Source organism: Microtus ochrogaster, linkage group LG7_11 (genome assembly GCF_000317375.1).
Source record: "Microtus ochrogaster isolate Prairie Vole_2 linkage group LG7_11, MicOch1.0, whole genome shotgun sequence".
Taxonomy (NCBI): domain Eukaryota; kingdom Metazoa; phylum Chordata; class Mammalia; order Rodentia; family Cricetidae; genus Microtus; species Microtus ochrogaster.
Window position 1 is genome coordinate 18,714,107 of NC_022032.1, and position 13,731 is coordinate 18,727,837.

Genomic DNA, 13,731 nt, shown 5'->3' on the forward strand with positions numbered 1-13,731 from the left:
TGCAGTCACGTGCCTGCTGCATCCTGCATCACTGCTCTCACCATGTCAGATGCAGCCACATGGACTCTCCCTTTACCCTCATAGCTCTCTCCACCTGTGCCCTGTGCTCCCACACAGCATCTTCTTGGTGTTGCCCAAAGGCACAGCCCGTGACTCCAAGCCATGGGCACATGTGTTTGTTTTAGGTGCAAGCAGGAGTCCTATACCATGGCCTTGTGTTGAGGACAACAGCATCTTTATGGATCAAAAACACCTACTGCTTCTTAGGGCCCCCAACAGAGCTAACAAAGTGGTCCAACTCACCAAACACGTCATCCAGTTCCTTGTCCACTTTCCTCTGGACATCTGGATAAGAACCCAGTAGGTATAAGGACCAGTTTATCGCAGCTGCAGTTGTATCGTGACCCTGAATTTACAAGGGGGAGACATTTAAATTGTTGTGGTGTGTGTGAGGACAAAAGTGAAGTCCCCGTGTCTCACAGCAGCAGGAAGACTGCAGTACCTAACTCATTGAGTGCAGCTGCTCACCTCAGTGAGCAACAAACAGATTCTACAGCCTCTAGGCTGGGTGGGAGTAGTTACTTCCATAACTCCAGCACTTGGGGGAAGGCTGAGACAGGAGGATTGCTTTACTGGTTAGGTTTTACTGTCAACTTGACCCACCGGAGAAGAAAGGGACTCAATTGAAGAAGTGCCACCATCAGACCGGCCTGAAACGTGTCTGCGGGTCCTTTTCCTTGACTAATGATTGATGACTGAGACAGAGAAGCCAAAGCAACACAATACTCGGCACTCTAGGACTTCTGGAAGCCCATGCACACTTCCCTTCCTGCCACTCGGAGGCTGCTGCTACATCAGAGGATTTCCTGAAACCTTAAGTTTGCAACACCTGTAGAAAGCTCCACACTTCGTGATATTGATACAATATTTAAGGTATATTTGTAAGAAGAGTTTTTAAAAAATACTAAAATGTCAGAGAGATTCCGTTGGAATCACAAGCTGGTTAGGTTTTCTTTGTCTAAAGCACTCTCAGCAATAGATGCGTGCTAGACTTTGAAAGGAGTGAAATGGGCCTGTTTGGGGACGTTAAGAGAAACATGGAACCACATAGGGAACCGAGGACAATGTGAGGTTTCGTGTCTTCTTGGGAAAAGTCTGGGGACCCTAAAATTTTCTTAATAAAATATAATGTGTCTATCATCACTCTGTTCTTAAATTTTAGCATTTCTGAAGAGGATATTAATTTTTTCCAGTTACACTAAAGCTGCTTTAGTGTTTGAATTTTTCAAATCTCTGCTAGTGATTCTTTCTGTAATCTTTTCTATTTATTATTCACTTATTTGGACTTAATGTGCATTGGTGTTTTGTCTGCATGCATGTTTGTGTGAGGGTGCCATATCGCCTGGAACTGGAGTTACAGACAGTTGTGAGCCGTCATGTGGGTGCTGGGAATTGAACCCAGGTCCTCTGGAAGAGCAGCCAGTGCTGTCAACCACTGAACCATCTCTCCAACTCTCTATGCTAGTGATTCTAATCATCAAGGAGACTGGATATGTTTTGTGTGTGTGTTATGGCATGGCCCATGTTTAGAGATCAAAGAACAACCTGTAGGAGGTAGAGTTTGCCTTCCACCATGTTGACTGCAGGCATCCAACTCAGGTGGTCAAGCTCAATAGCAAGCACTTTCACTAGCTGAGCCATCTTGTTGGTCGCGTTTGTGTTTTACCTCCATGTGTGTCTGTGTGAGGGTGCCATATCCCCTAGAACTGGATTTACAGACAGTTGTGACCTGCCATGTGGGTGCTGGGACTTGGTCCTGGGTCCTCTAGAAGAGCAGCCAGTGCTCTTAACTGCTGAGCCACCTCGCTAAGCTACTCCGCCAACCCCTCCTTTTTATTTTTTATTTTGTATGTATGTATGTATGTATGTATGTATGTATGTATGTATGTATGTATTGCTTGCTTGTTTCTGTGGCACTGGGGCTGGAACCTAGTTCTTGTATAAGTTAGGCAGATGTCTCCACCACAGTAACACTCCAGCTGTGAAAGGCTTCAATAATAAAAGTTACCTGGCAAAAAATTTACCTCAAACATGAAGGTGTCAACTTCCTCTTGGATGTCTTCCTGGCTTAACCTGTTTCCATCCTCATCAGTCACACTCAAAAGCAAGTCCAGAAAGGCCTTGCGCTTTCTTCTGGAGGGTTCAGGGCCCCTGCCGGCACTCCAGTCTTCCTCTGCCTTCATGGCATTGACCCGTTCAGCGATGACCTGTAGGATTTAAATCATGTCAAATACACAATTTGCACTTTTGGTGAGGCTTACCGCTACATTTTTTTTTCTATGAACTTTTCCCACCCCCAAACTTTTCCTGTTTTTTTTTTTCTATTTTGGTAACAACTTAGGCTCCCGTGGAAGAGCAACAAAGCCTTTGGTTAACACTAAGGACGTCGAGTAGTGAAACTATGAAGTACGATTTTCATGTTAGGACAAAGCGGTAATTTTCAACACTACTTTTGCAATCTTTCTAACAGGGGAACAGAGTCACTGGCTACTAAACAGTCCCCTAGAGATGTGCAGGAACTAATGAGGAGAAGAAGAAAGGACACAGTTACAGAATACACTAATTCTAGATCCCTCTTGGTGAGTGCATCTGGTCACGGAGAAAGGAAATAGCAAGTTCATGAACCAATAGCTGCTGAGCCAATTCACCCTGCTGGCTTGCTCTTCGGGGAGCCCAGAATGCTCGGCCCTTGAGTGCGCCTGAGACAGGATCCTCTGCCACGTACAGGTCTCAGGTGAAAGCCACACAGAGATCTTCCACGCTCATGCCTGCCCTGCTCACTAACACTCTCTCTGTGTGCCTGACTTTCCTTCTTTTGTCCCTTCTTCCCTTATTACCTGACATGCTTTGAGATTGCATTTTGTTTAGCATGTTTCCCCACAATCTCAAGCACCACCATCCTCTTTAGCAGAGTCTGCTTCCGTGTATTGATTCCCCCACTCAGAATAAGAACCCCGGGCAGCGTTCTAGAGTGTTCATTAGATTCATCTGAATAACAATAACAGAAACAGTCCATACACCTCTGCTGTGTTCATGAATGGTTTCGTTTTGTTTTGTATTTTTCTGTTACACAGGGTTTCTCTGTGTAACAACCCTGGAACTAGCTCTTGTAAGACCAGGCTAGTTTCGAACCACCGCCTGGAGTTCATGAACATTTTTTTCCTTGTTCGGTAATTAGGTGACCTACCCGTGCAGAGGCTTAAACAAGCACATTCTCAGAAATTTGGGAACAAAATACTATGTTTTCTTTTATTCCTCATGGAACTCAGAAGTGTTTATGTGTGTATATATATATATATATTTTAATATTTGCAGAATGAATAACACTGTCTATGCAGTCTGGAATTCATGGGTTATTGCACTGATGTTGATGTTGCTACATTCAGAGTGAAAATGCAATTAAAAATGTGACCGCTTTTCCTCTGGCAACCTGGCAATGACGCTGCAGGCAACTCAAGGCAGCATCTCCTTCATTTAACACCCACTGACTTAATCACGTGACTCATTGTTGGACGAGCCACCAATGAAGAAGCAAGCCCAATATATTTAAGCAAAAATTACAGCAAAGAAAAGATATGTTTCAATAGGAAAATTTCACCACATTGCAATTGTGTTCTATATTTTCAAACCTTGCTTTTTGGTAAGCATGTCTTCAACCCAAAGATGTTTTAAACAAAACTATCACCTGCTTATTTCTCAGTTTGGAAAGAAAATAATCCTACCAAATTAATGGTCACTGAATTATACTATGTACTGTGTTAGATGTTCTTTCCTATGAGAACTGCTGCCTTCCTGCAAACATTTCCCAAAGGGTTCCTGGACAGATCTCAGTCCCCTTTCTCCTTCCATCCAGAACCCTGCTTGTTAATAAATGCTCAAAGTCCATAAGTCCACAGAACGGTCCGTAATTACGGTTATGGAGAACCTCCTCTCCTAGACTACTCTCCAATACGATAGAGAATATGCTTGTCTGATTAATTTCTCTCTTTCCAACACTGGCTGCAGTGTGGAACGCTCAGCAAATATTTCATAAATGCCAGCTGAATATGTAATTTTGATGTAGTATTGATCATTTTTTTACATTACTATTCTATTTAAATTTTATAGAAAATATATTTTATGCCATGATCCTACATTTGGGTATATTTTTTTTAAAAAACATAACAACATTGGGTTTAAAAATATGGGCTGGGTGGTGGTGGCACACATCTTTAATCCCAGCACTCAGGAGGCAGAGATAGGCAGATCTCTGTGAGTTTGAGGCCAGCCTGGTCTGCGGAGTGGGTTCCAGGACAGGCTCCAAAGTTACAGAGAAGCCCTGTCTCCAAAAAATAAATAAATAAATAAAATAAATAAATAAATAAAATAAACAATATTCTCATATTTGGTAAAGCTGCACAACATTGTGAAGTTATTTAATTCCACTTGATTCTATGCTTTGTATATTTTGAACACATGTACACAGTGACACACATACACAAACACACACACACAACTTACATTGTTGGTGAAAGTATGTAGGCGCTTGAGTCCCCTTCTGTGTTCTCGTCCTTCTTTAAACAGAAGGTACCAAAGGTCAAACCAAAACCAAGGCATCTTCATTCTGCGGTATATCATATCACTCATCCTATAAACAGGATAACAGTACCTTTGATATCTGCTGACCTCTGGAACCCGGCCTCGATAGCAGTAATAAATGAAATGATGCTGATTTGTGTTCGAGGCTGCTAGAGATCCATGTTTAATGCTCAGTGGTGGAATAATAGATCACATCACATATAATGGAGCTTCAGCAAATAATGGTTGTGCTGGGGAACTGAAAACTCCGCTCTGAAACCTGCAGATGTCCTCTGGCCAGTGCTTTTCATGTCTACAGTGCGAGTTCACAATTTCCCAGGAATGGGAGAGCTTTTATACCCAAGGCTTGGATAAAATCTGCCTCTAGGTTCTATGCACTTACTCAGTCACTCTTCTGAGGACATTAAAAACTGTGGGGCCAGTGAGGAGGCTCAGCAACTAAACAAACCTGTGAGCAGGCCTGACAACCTGAGGTCTAATTTTGGGACGCACATGGCAAAAGGGAAGAAGCAGTTTCAGCTTCTACAAGTTGTTCTTGACTTCTGCATGTGCACCGTGGTGCACACACACACACACACACACACTCATACACACTCATACATATGCACACAAAATAGATAGGTGTGATTGAGAAATAAGCGGTCTTTACAAGAAACTGCACATTAAATAGCAACCTGTCACAGAGCTGTTTCCAGCACCTGCCTCTCATTTGAAGGCTGCCTCTCACACCTCTGCTCAGCCTCCTTTAGGACAGTCTAAGTGAAAGCTCTTTGAAGGTTCTTTGAAGCTTTGAACACAATTCTAGAACATAACCATGCTTTGTAGTCTGATAATAACTTGATCTTTTCTTTGTCAACAACTGTTAAAATTCCTAAATTTCTATTTCCTGGTTCAGTGGCCATCTTCCATACTATTCTGTCGTCTGTGTCAATTTTAAAGTAACTGGTAATTAGCTGTATGATGCCTGGCTGGTTATAGATGTTCAGTAAATATCTGTTAGCATGAAACTAATTGAATAATAAAGGAATATAGTATAAATCACGTAAAATTCTAGCCCCATCTCTTAATAGGCGAATAACTCCTGGAACTTTTAAAGTTTAAAAGGATGGCCTCAATTGCAAAATCAACATACAATCAACGCAGAAGATATGAAAAAAAATACATGGTATTAAAATTTTCCCAATAAAACAGAAAGCACACACAGAACAGCAGTAACCACTGCCAGCATTGTGGTGTAGATCTAGAATAGTGGTTCTCACGCTTCCCAATGCTGTGTCCCTTTAACACAGTTCCTCATATTGTGCTGCCCCCCAATGACAAAATTCTTTTCATTGCTATTTTGTAACTGTAATTCTGCTACTGTCATTAACCATAATGTAAATATCTGACACTCATGCTATCTGATATGTGACCCATGTGATAGGGTTGAGAACTGTTACAGAGTGTTCATAAAAATAACGGATAAATAGTAATAGTTGGCATGCTATTAGGATTGTTTCTATCTTTCTTTTGCCTTGTGACATCATGGTGCTATGAGAAATTTTAAATTACTATAGTACTCAGACAAACAATAAATTTATAGCAATCGCCTGTTACTAATGTTGATGCCTATATTATGAAGTGAATCTTTAGTTTAAAATTTTATTTCAAACACAATCAAAATACCACATAGATAGATGTGATTAGCAATGGTTTTAAAGCCCAAATCAGTAGCAATTTTAAAGAATATTTAAAGACTATAAACACACACACACACTCACACGCTTGCACATGCGCACATTCCCACAGTCACACACACACGCTTGCACATGCACACACTCACACAGTCACACGCACACATAGTCACACAACGCACACACACACTCACACACACATGCTTGTACATGCACACACACAGTCTCTCTCACACACACACACGCACTCATACACACACACACACACACACACACACACACACACTTGCACATGCATGCACTTACCTATACACTGTCCGGACGTACTCAGAATCACCATTACTTTGAGCTCCGATGTTCTTCCCCATAGCTGTTTCTGCAACATACAGAGAGAAACATTTCCTACACATCCAGCTGTGTTTGCCTTGTGACACGGGACGCTGAGAGACAGGTGGATCCTGTTCTCTTCTCTTCTGTTCGCCGCTTCTTTTCCCTTCTGCACATCTTATTTACAGTTCCTGTCATCCTTTCCTTTTGACCTTCCAGGCAAAGTGATATGGTGACTACTTTGGACATCCCCCCCCTTTCCCCACCACACGCACCCCAGGAATGGCTGCTGCTTCTTGGGGAGAGTTACAACACTACCCTGAAGGATCCTGGGTCCTTTCCTATCAATCCCCTCATGCGTCCCACCCACGGAATCTTATTTCCTATTTCGGCCATTTATTGTCACAGTATAAACCGATCGCACTTACCACAGATTATATCCAACGCACAAAGAGTGACGTGGAAAAAGCAGTTAAATGCTCCTTGGTTGACATGTTTTTCAAGCTTGCCAACCAATACATTTGCTTGCTCGTTCATGACATCTAAGAAATCTTCCAGGATTGTAAAATGGAAGGTGGGCGTTAACATTTTCCTCCTGGAGCGCCATTTGTTCCCAGTACTGAAAGCAGGACGCATTATAATAAACTCAAGAGGACAAATTATAATAAACTCAAGAGGAGCAGAGCCACAGCGCGCAGGAGCCGCGAGCCCAGCCCCATTAGCGCGATTCTGAAACAGCCTCCACCACGGTGCCGTAATGATCTCATTCAAATGAGAAAAGGGGCCACATAGTATAGTCTCACTTATCCCCATAGTGTTGATACCTGGACCCCACTCTATGATATTAATAGTTAAAATTAATTTTATAAAGTAGAAAATGTTGAGAATATTTTGTCCATTTCTAAGATGAATTTCTGAAGACCAGCCCCTCTCCCCTAGGCCTTGATTTTCAGACACCTGTTTGAAGCCTGAAAAAGAGTTTACTAAATGCCTGTTCCTGGCTGACCCTCTCTTGGGGGGAGAGACTTATTTCCAGGTGTCAGATCAAGGCTGATTTATGTAGGTATCTGCAGCTACCTGGCTGTTCCACTAGCTTTTCAAGGCTTCCCCCCCCACACACACTTTCCCCCTACGGCAGACCTCCTAGTTCTTAGAGTGCTTTTCCCACTTACAAGCTCACAGCTTCTGGTTATATGCATGCCTGGCTAGGAACTGCCTGTTTACCATAGCTGTACGCTACCGGGTAGCTGGACAGTTGTCTATCAAAAAACCTCAGACAATCCTTACCTTGTGAGAAGTCCTAGGCCCAGCCATGGCTGTAGAAACTTGTACAGAAATGATTTATCAATTTGCTTTGAACTGGTCAAAATTACCTTAAGAAGAAATTAAAAAAAAAAAAAACAAACAAAAAGATTCAAACATCAAAATAACTGCAATTATAAGAACACCAGACTAGGTCTGCTTTTCAGATCAATATTTTATCAATGTTTATTATTCTCTGTGGTTCATTTAATTCTTATGCCTAGAAAAAAACTTGCTCGGAGTTTCAAATAAGTATTTATTTCATAGAAATGATATTCTATCCACACTTGGGGACCAAATGCAGCTGAGAAAAATGAAAAGGTGAATCCCTTGATTATCTTTGGCTTTTGTTTTCACTACGGGGAGTTCTTTGTCTCTGGAGCTTAAACTTATGCACATCCCTTAATCACTTTCCTTAAAGGAACTGGAGCTCAGGCATCATTAACATCAATTTATGAGCTTTTAAACATTAAACAATTAGAAATATTGTCCCTGGTATGGTTCAGAAACTTGGAGAAGAAAAAAAGAAGAAAAAAAACAAGAAAAAACTCAGAAGAAAAAAAGAAGAATAACAAAACAGCATCAACAAAAAAAAAAAAGACGAAAAAAAAAAAAAAAAAAAACAACCAAAAAACAACCCCCACCTCCTGTTGAATCACGCACACTTCATGGCCCAATCCTCCATCCTTTTTGACCCTCCCTTGCCCTGCTAGTTCACCCTGACCTAAAGACTAGTCTCCACCTGAACACAGTGGGGCACCTGGGGTGTGAAGGGCGGGCTTGACATTTCTCTGTGGATGCAAACTTAGAAGCTTTTCACAGTCTGTTTACCTTTCTAGGAATGGTAACTTTTAAAAAGAAAATTTAAAAACTGTGGCTCAGCAACTTGCCAGTCCGCTAATTAATAAATAAACCAGCCAAACCACGCAAGGGCTTAAAAATAACATCCCCGATATTAATCAGATTCTGCCAGCAGCCTAGTGGTCACCTAGTCCCCCAAACTCCCTCCCCTGCCATGGTCCCTCAAAACAAACGTTATTGTTATTTAAAGGTTTGTTTGTTTGTTCCTGTACACATTGATGATATAGAAATATCTGCCTTTTCAGTGATTACTCTGTTATCTAGTACCTATGTCTCAGGGGCATTGGAGCGTTCTCCTTCAGTGAGGGAGTAGGATTGTAGGAACAATTTTTCTGAGAATGCTGCCTGTAGCTTGCCATTACTCTCAGACTCCCACTCCATCTGCAACAAGCTAATAATGCGACCAGAGATCATTTATGACTATGCTTTTGTTCCGCTTATGCGCTGTACAGTCAGCCTGTTTAGAATGGACCTCTAGGAGAAACAATGACATCAATCTCATTCTACATCAGATTCCCACTGTAATTAACTTCTATAAGCTCATTGAATGCATGGCTTGAATGTACCATATCCTCTGTTTCTTCTTTGTAACCCACTCATGCCGCTGTCTTACAACAATTGATAGTAACTAGACCTAAAACCATTCCCTGAAAGCAGCAAGACATTGAAAGCAACACATACACACACTCCATACACACCTTCACACACACACACACACACACACACACACAATTTTGTAAGAAGCATGTGGTCACACATCGATAATATCTGGTTGTGGCTTTATGTGCTATTCTGAGTCAAAAGGGTTAGAAAAACATTTTTTTTTTTTACCTTTTGACAATCCTATAAAAGATGATTAAGACAAAATTTCCTCATTTTTTCTCAATACCATGTTCACTGTACTGTTTAGTAAACAGACAGAATAGCCTTTATGGTAGTGTGAATGAGAATGACCCACATGTTTGAATATACTGAGAATGCGCATATATTTGAATATATAGTCTACTCTTTGTGGATCTGTTTGAGAAGGACTAGAAGGTGTGGCCTTGTTGAATGAGGGATGCCACTGAAGCTCGGCTCTGAGGTTTCAAAAGTCCATACCATTCCCAGTTAGTTCTCTGCCCAATTCTTGTGGAGTGAGATATGAGCTCTCAGTTACTGCCTAGCACCCTACCCGCTTGCCTGCTGCTCCCTGTCAAGGTGGTCACGGACTCTAACCCTCTGGAACCATAAGCCTCAAATTAAAATATTTCTCTTACAAGTGACCTTGGTCACGGTGTTTCTTCGCAAGCAGTAGAACTAAATAACTAAGTCAGCCTCCGCTTCAGACATCGGGTGGGAACACCCCAGAACATTCCAGGCAAACAACCCCAAGGCTTAGTTTCTTTTCCTTATGCTCCACATCCTCTGGACAGTAATAATAAATTTATCACAGATAGTATGAGACCCTAAAAACCATGATGAAAACACCCTATTTTATTAGTCATGTGTTTTAAACCTTTAAAACTGTCTGGTGCCCCAGGCTTGGTGCAGGACTACTGCACTGGCTGTTCAGGAGTCTGAGGCAGGAGACTTCCAGACAAGTTCAAGGGTAGCCTGGAACTACAGGATGTGTTCAAAGCCACATTGGGCAGATGCTGTGGGACCATGATCTTTTATCCTGTCGCTTGTATTATTTTTAATAAAATGCTGACTGGCCAATAGCCAGGCAGGACGTAGGGGTGGGGTGATAAGAACAGGAGAATTCTGGAAAGAGGAAAGCTCAGTCTGCATTCGTCACCCAAACATAGAGGATACAGATGAGAATGCCTTGCTGATGAAAGGTGACAAGCCATGTGGCTAACAAAGACAAGAATTAGGGGTTAAGATGTCAGAATTAATTAATAAGAAGCCCAAGCTAATAGGCCAAGCAGTTTATGATTAATGCAGACCTCTGTGTATCTCTTTGGGACTGAACGACTGCGGGACCTGGTGGGACAGAAACCTCTGTCAACAAACAGAAGGCCATTTGCATGACATGCAGTAGCCTTAGATTTAATCTCCAATACAAAACGGAACACTAAAAACCCAAAACAACAACAACCACAGAAATCTCCCTCGGAAGGCTTCTATCCAAACGAGAACAGGTGTATAGGGACCTAATGAGAAACACGTGCAGCTGTGGGAGTTACTCTCCCAGGATTGCAAGCGAACTGCAGCAGCAAGAAATCACTGAATGGCCTGCACCGTGCCTCCTAAAACGCTCTTTGGGTGGAGCGTAAGGAAATGTGCAGCTATATCTGTCCCATGTATTCGGATGAACTTCTTACATCCCAGCCTCCAGAGCACACCATCCCCTGTAGGACTACATACCCACCTCCACGTTCTCTGCCTTATAAAGAGCCACCAGGGGCACTGGTCCAATCCAGAGTTTAATGAGGGGAAGGTGTCGGAATTCCTCTGTGTACTGAATTAACTGCTGAAAAAAGTCTGGAAGAAAAATATTTTATCCTAAATTCAATGGAGACAAGAATATGCTCATTGAAATGTGCAAAGTTTCATCATCTCCTTTCTACAAATACATAAAGTAAGTGATAGATCACCATTAAAGGAAGCTGCGGGGGGAAGTGAGCTCCCATGAGCTGCAACGTTCCTGTAGCTGTAACATTATTTAAAAAATACTATCTATCCTTCAAATAAATATAACAATGATATAAGCTCTTATAAGTTAATTATTAGGATTTAAAATGGCAACATGTAATTCTTAATAAATCAGTGTCCAATGCTAGCTGGAAAGTGGTAGGACCTGGCTTGGTCCCAGGACCCTGAACCACTTAGAAAAGAAACTGCAAACATCTCTTAGATAAAAAGTCTTGTCAGTATTGTCAAAATTTCAGGGAAAGAATTAGAAAGATGGTTCAGCCAGTAAAGTTATTTATTGACACAACATTCAACCCGAATTTGAGCCCCTGGGATCCACACAGTGGAAGGAAAGAGATGACTCTAACTAGGTAGATGTCCTTTGACCTCCACATATGCACTGTGACACACGTGAACACACACACATGCACACACACACATGTGCACACAAACACACACACACACTAAGCAAGTAAATGAATAAAATAAATGTGAATAGGGAAATTGTTTTAAAACTTTAAAACTTAGAACTGGAGAGATGGCTCAGTGGGTAAAAGCACGTACTGCTCTTCCTGAGGACCAAAGTTCAGTTCCCACCTCTAATAGCAGACCACCTTAAATCCACAAGCACCCACACATATGTGTCGTACATTCACACAGATACACACATGTACATACACACATCTATATATATGTATGCATGTATTAATATTTTTTTAATCCTGGGCTATATCAACTCATTGATTTCAGAGCATTCTGTTCCACATTTGCCTTCTGCGTGGTTTGGTCTGATGTGGTAGGAAGAGGAGGACATTTGAATCTGTGGTTGGAGGGAGACAGATCCAAAGGCTGGGCCCTTTGGTTATTTAACAGGAAAGGCTGGCAGATGTATGAATTTAGATGCCAACAGGAGTCTATAGGCAATACTCAGAGGAAGGATACCAAGGCGCGTATCTGGACATTAGCCACAGAATAAAAGGCACAGCCTCTTACATAAGTGTAGCTCAGAGCAGAGATTCTATCTTAGCATGTTCTGATAGGCCACTTGTGCTCAGCTCAATGCTGAGTATGAAAGGTCTCTATAAATGCTTGCTTGGTGCTTAAGGGACTCGCTGTAAACAAGTGCATCTTAACTAACTCCAATAGTTTCTTCTATAAATGGGATGAGTAAGAACAGCAACAAAACCCTTAACTCGGAGAGTTCTCAACCACTTCCCAAATAAAGTCAGTTTCATAACTGGAAATTGAGCAATGGTTTTTCTGTCCCCAAGTCCAGTACTTGTGGACTGAATAAGCCGTCCCTTTCTAAGTGGCCATTCTCCTCACTCAGAGTCACTTCAACAAGAACGACTCAGAAGAGCCCCATCAGCTCAAAGTTCTTTTGCATCTGGTCTTAGTCACTAAAGATTTAAGTGCACTTCCCCAAAATATGGGACTTACCAAGGGTGAAGTTGGAGGGGCTCTATGGCTATGTATGACCCTTCCAAGTAGAGTTCTGTTCCCAGACATTTATAATTCCAAGTGAGGAAAATTCAGAAAAGGCCAAAGTATTTAGAAGATAAACCCTGAAGGGCTAGCTACTTGAAAATAAAATTACAGAAAAAAAATTATATAAAAATATCTCCTTAAAATTTCAGAAAGTGGCTGGGCGATGGTGGCGCATGCCTTTAATCCCAGCACTTGGGAGGCAGAGGCAGGCAGATCTCTGTGAGTTCGAGACCAGCCTGGTCTACAGAGCTAGTTCCAGGACAGGCTCCAAAGCCACAGAGAAACCCTGTCTCGAAAAACCAAAAAAAAAAAAAAAAAATTTCAGAAAGTGGTTTAGTTGAAAACCCACTAGACTGTCTCAGAGGCCACTTTATGTTATAAAATAAGTAATCACGCATATATCCTTACAGTCAAAACATCCAGATGTGTTAATGACAATCACAACAGATCAACTGTGTTCGTAAAGAAATGGGTCAAAAGTTAAAATACATAAATATATCACCATCATTGCAATGGCTTACATCTCAGTGTATAATTGCTGGCATTTGAAATGTCATGACAGACAATACAAGGGTGACGATGACGTGGATGAAGCCACAATGGGGAAATGCAGATGTTCAAAGAGCTGAGGCCTGGAGGAGATGTTCTTTGTGCATGGAGCTCTCCCCATTCCGTGAGCGTGTCTCAGTGTTCTTAGATACACACATCTAAAGGTCAGTCTAGTGCCCAGACCAACGTACGAAAACAGTGCCTAAGACGAATTAGAACTCTGAGTCTTTGAGCCCTGGGTGAAGGAAGTAAAGTATATGCCTAGAAAACTGTG

The 13,731-nt window shown here is 41.8% G+C and overlaps 1 protein-coding gene across 1 annotated transcript in view; it reads right to left on the bottom strand.

The window, feature by feature from the left end:
• The window catches only part of LOC101980080 (cytochrome P450 4V2), a 21,200-nt gene that overhangs the window by 5,055 nt on the left and 2,414 nt on the right, over positions 1-13,731 (bottom strand). Inside the window, exons 2-8 of the mRNA XM_005362564.3 lie at positions 11,158-11,270; positions 7,926-8,011; positions 7,067-7,257; positions 6,618-6,687; positions 4,561-4,687; positions 2,085-2,267; positions 304-406 (exon numbers count right to left, since the gene is read on the bottom strand). Of these exons, the coding sequence (XP_005362621.1) occupies positions 304-406; positions 2,085-2,267; positions 4,561-4,687; positions 6,618-6,687; positions 7,067-7,257; positions 7,926-8,011; positions 11,158-11,270 (873 nt within the window). The remainder of the gene's footprint in view (positions 1-303; positions 407-2,084; positions 2,268-4,560; positions 4,688-6,617; positions 6,688-7,066; positions 7,258-7,925; positions 8,012-11,157; positions 11,271-13,731) is intronic.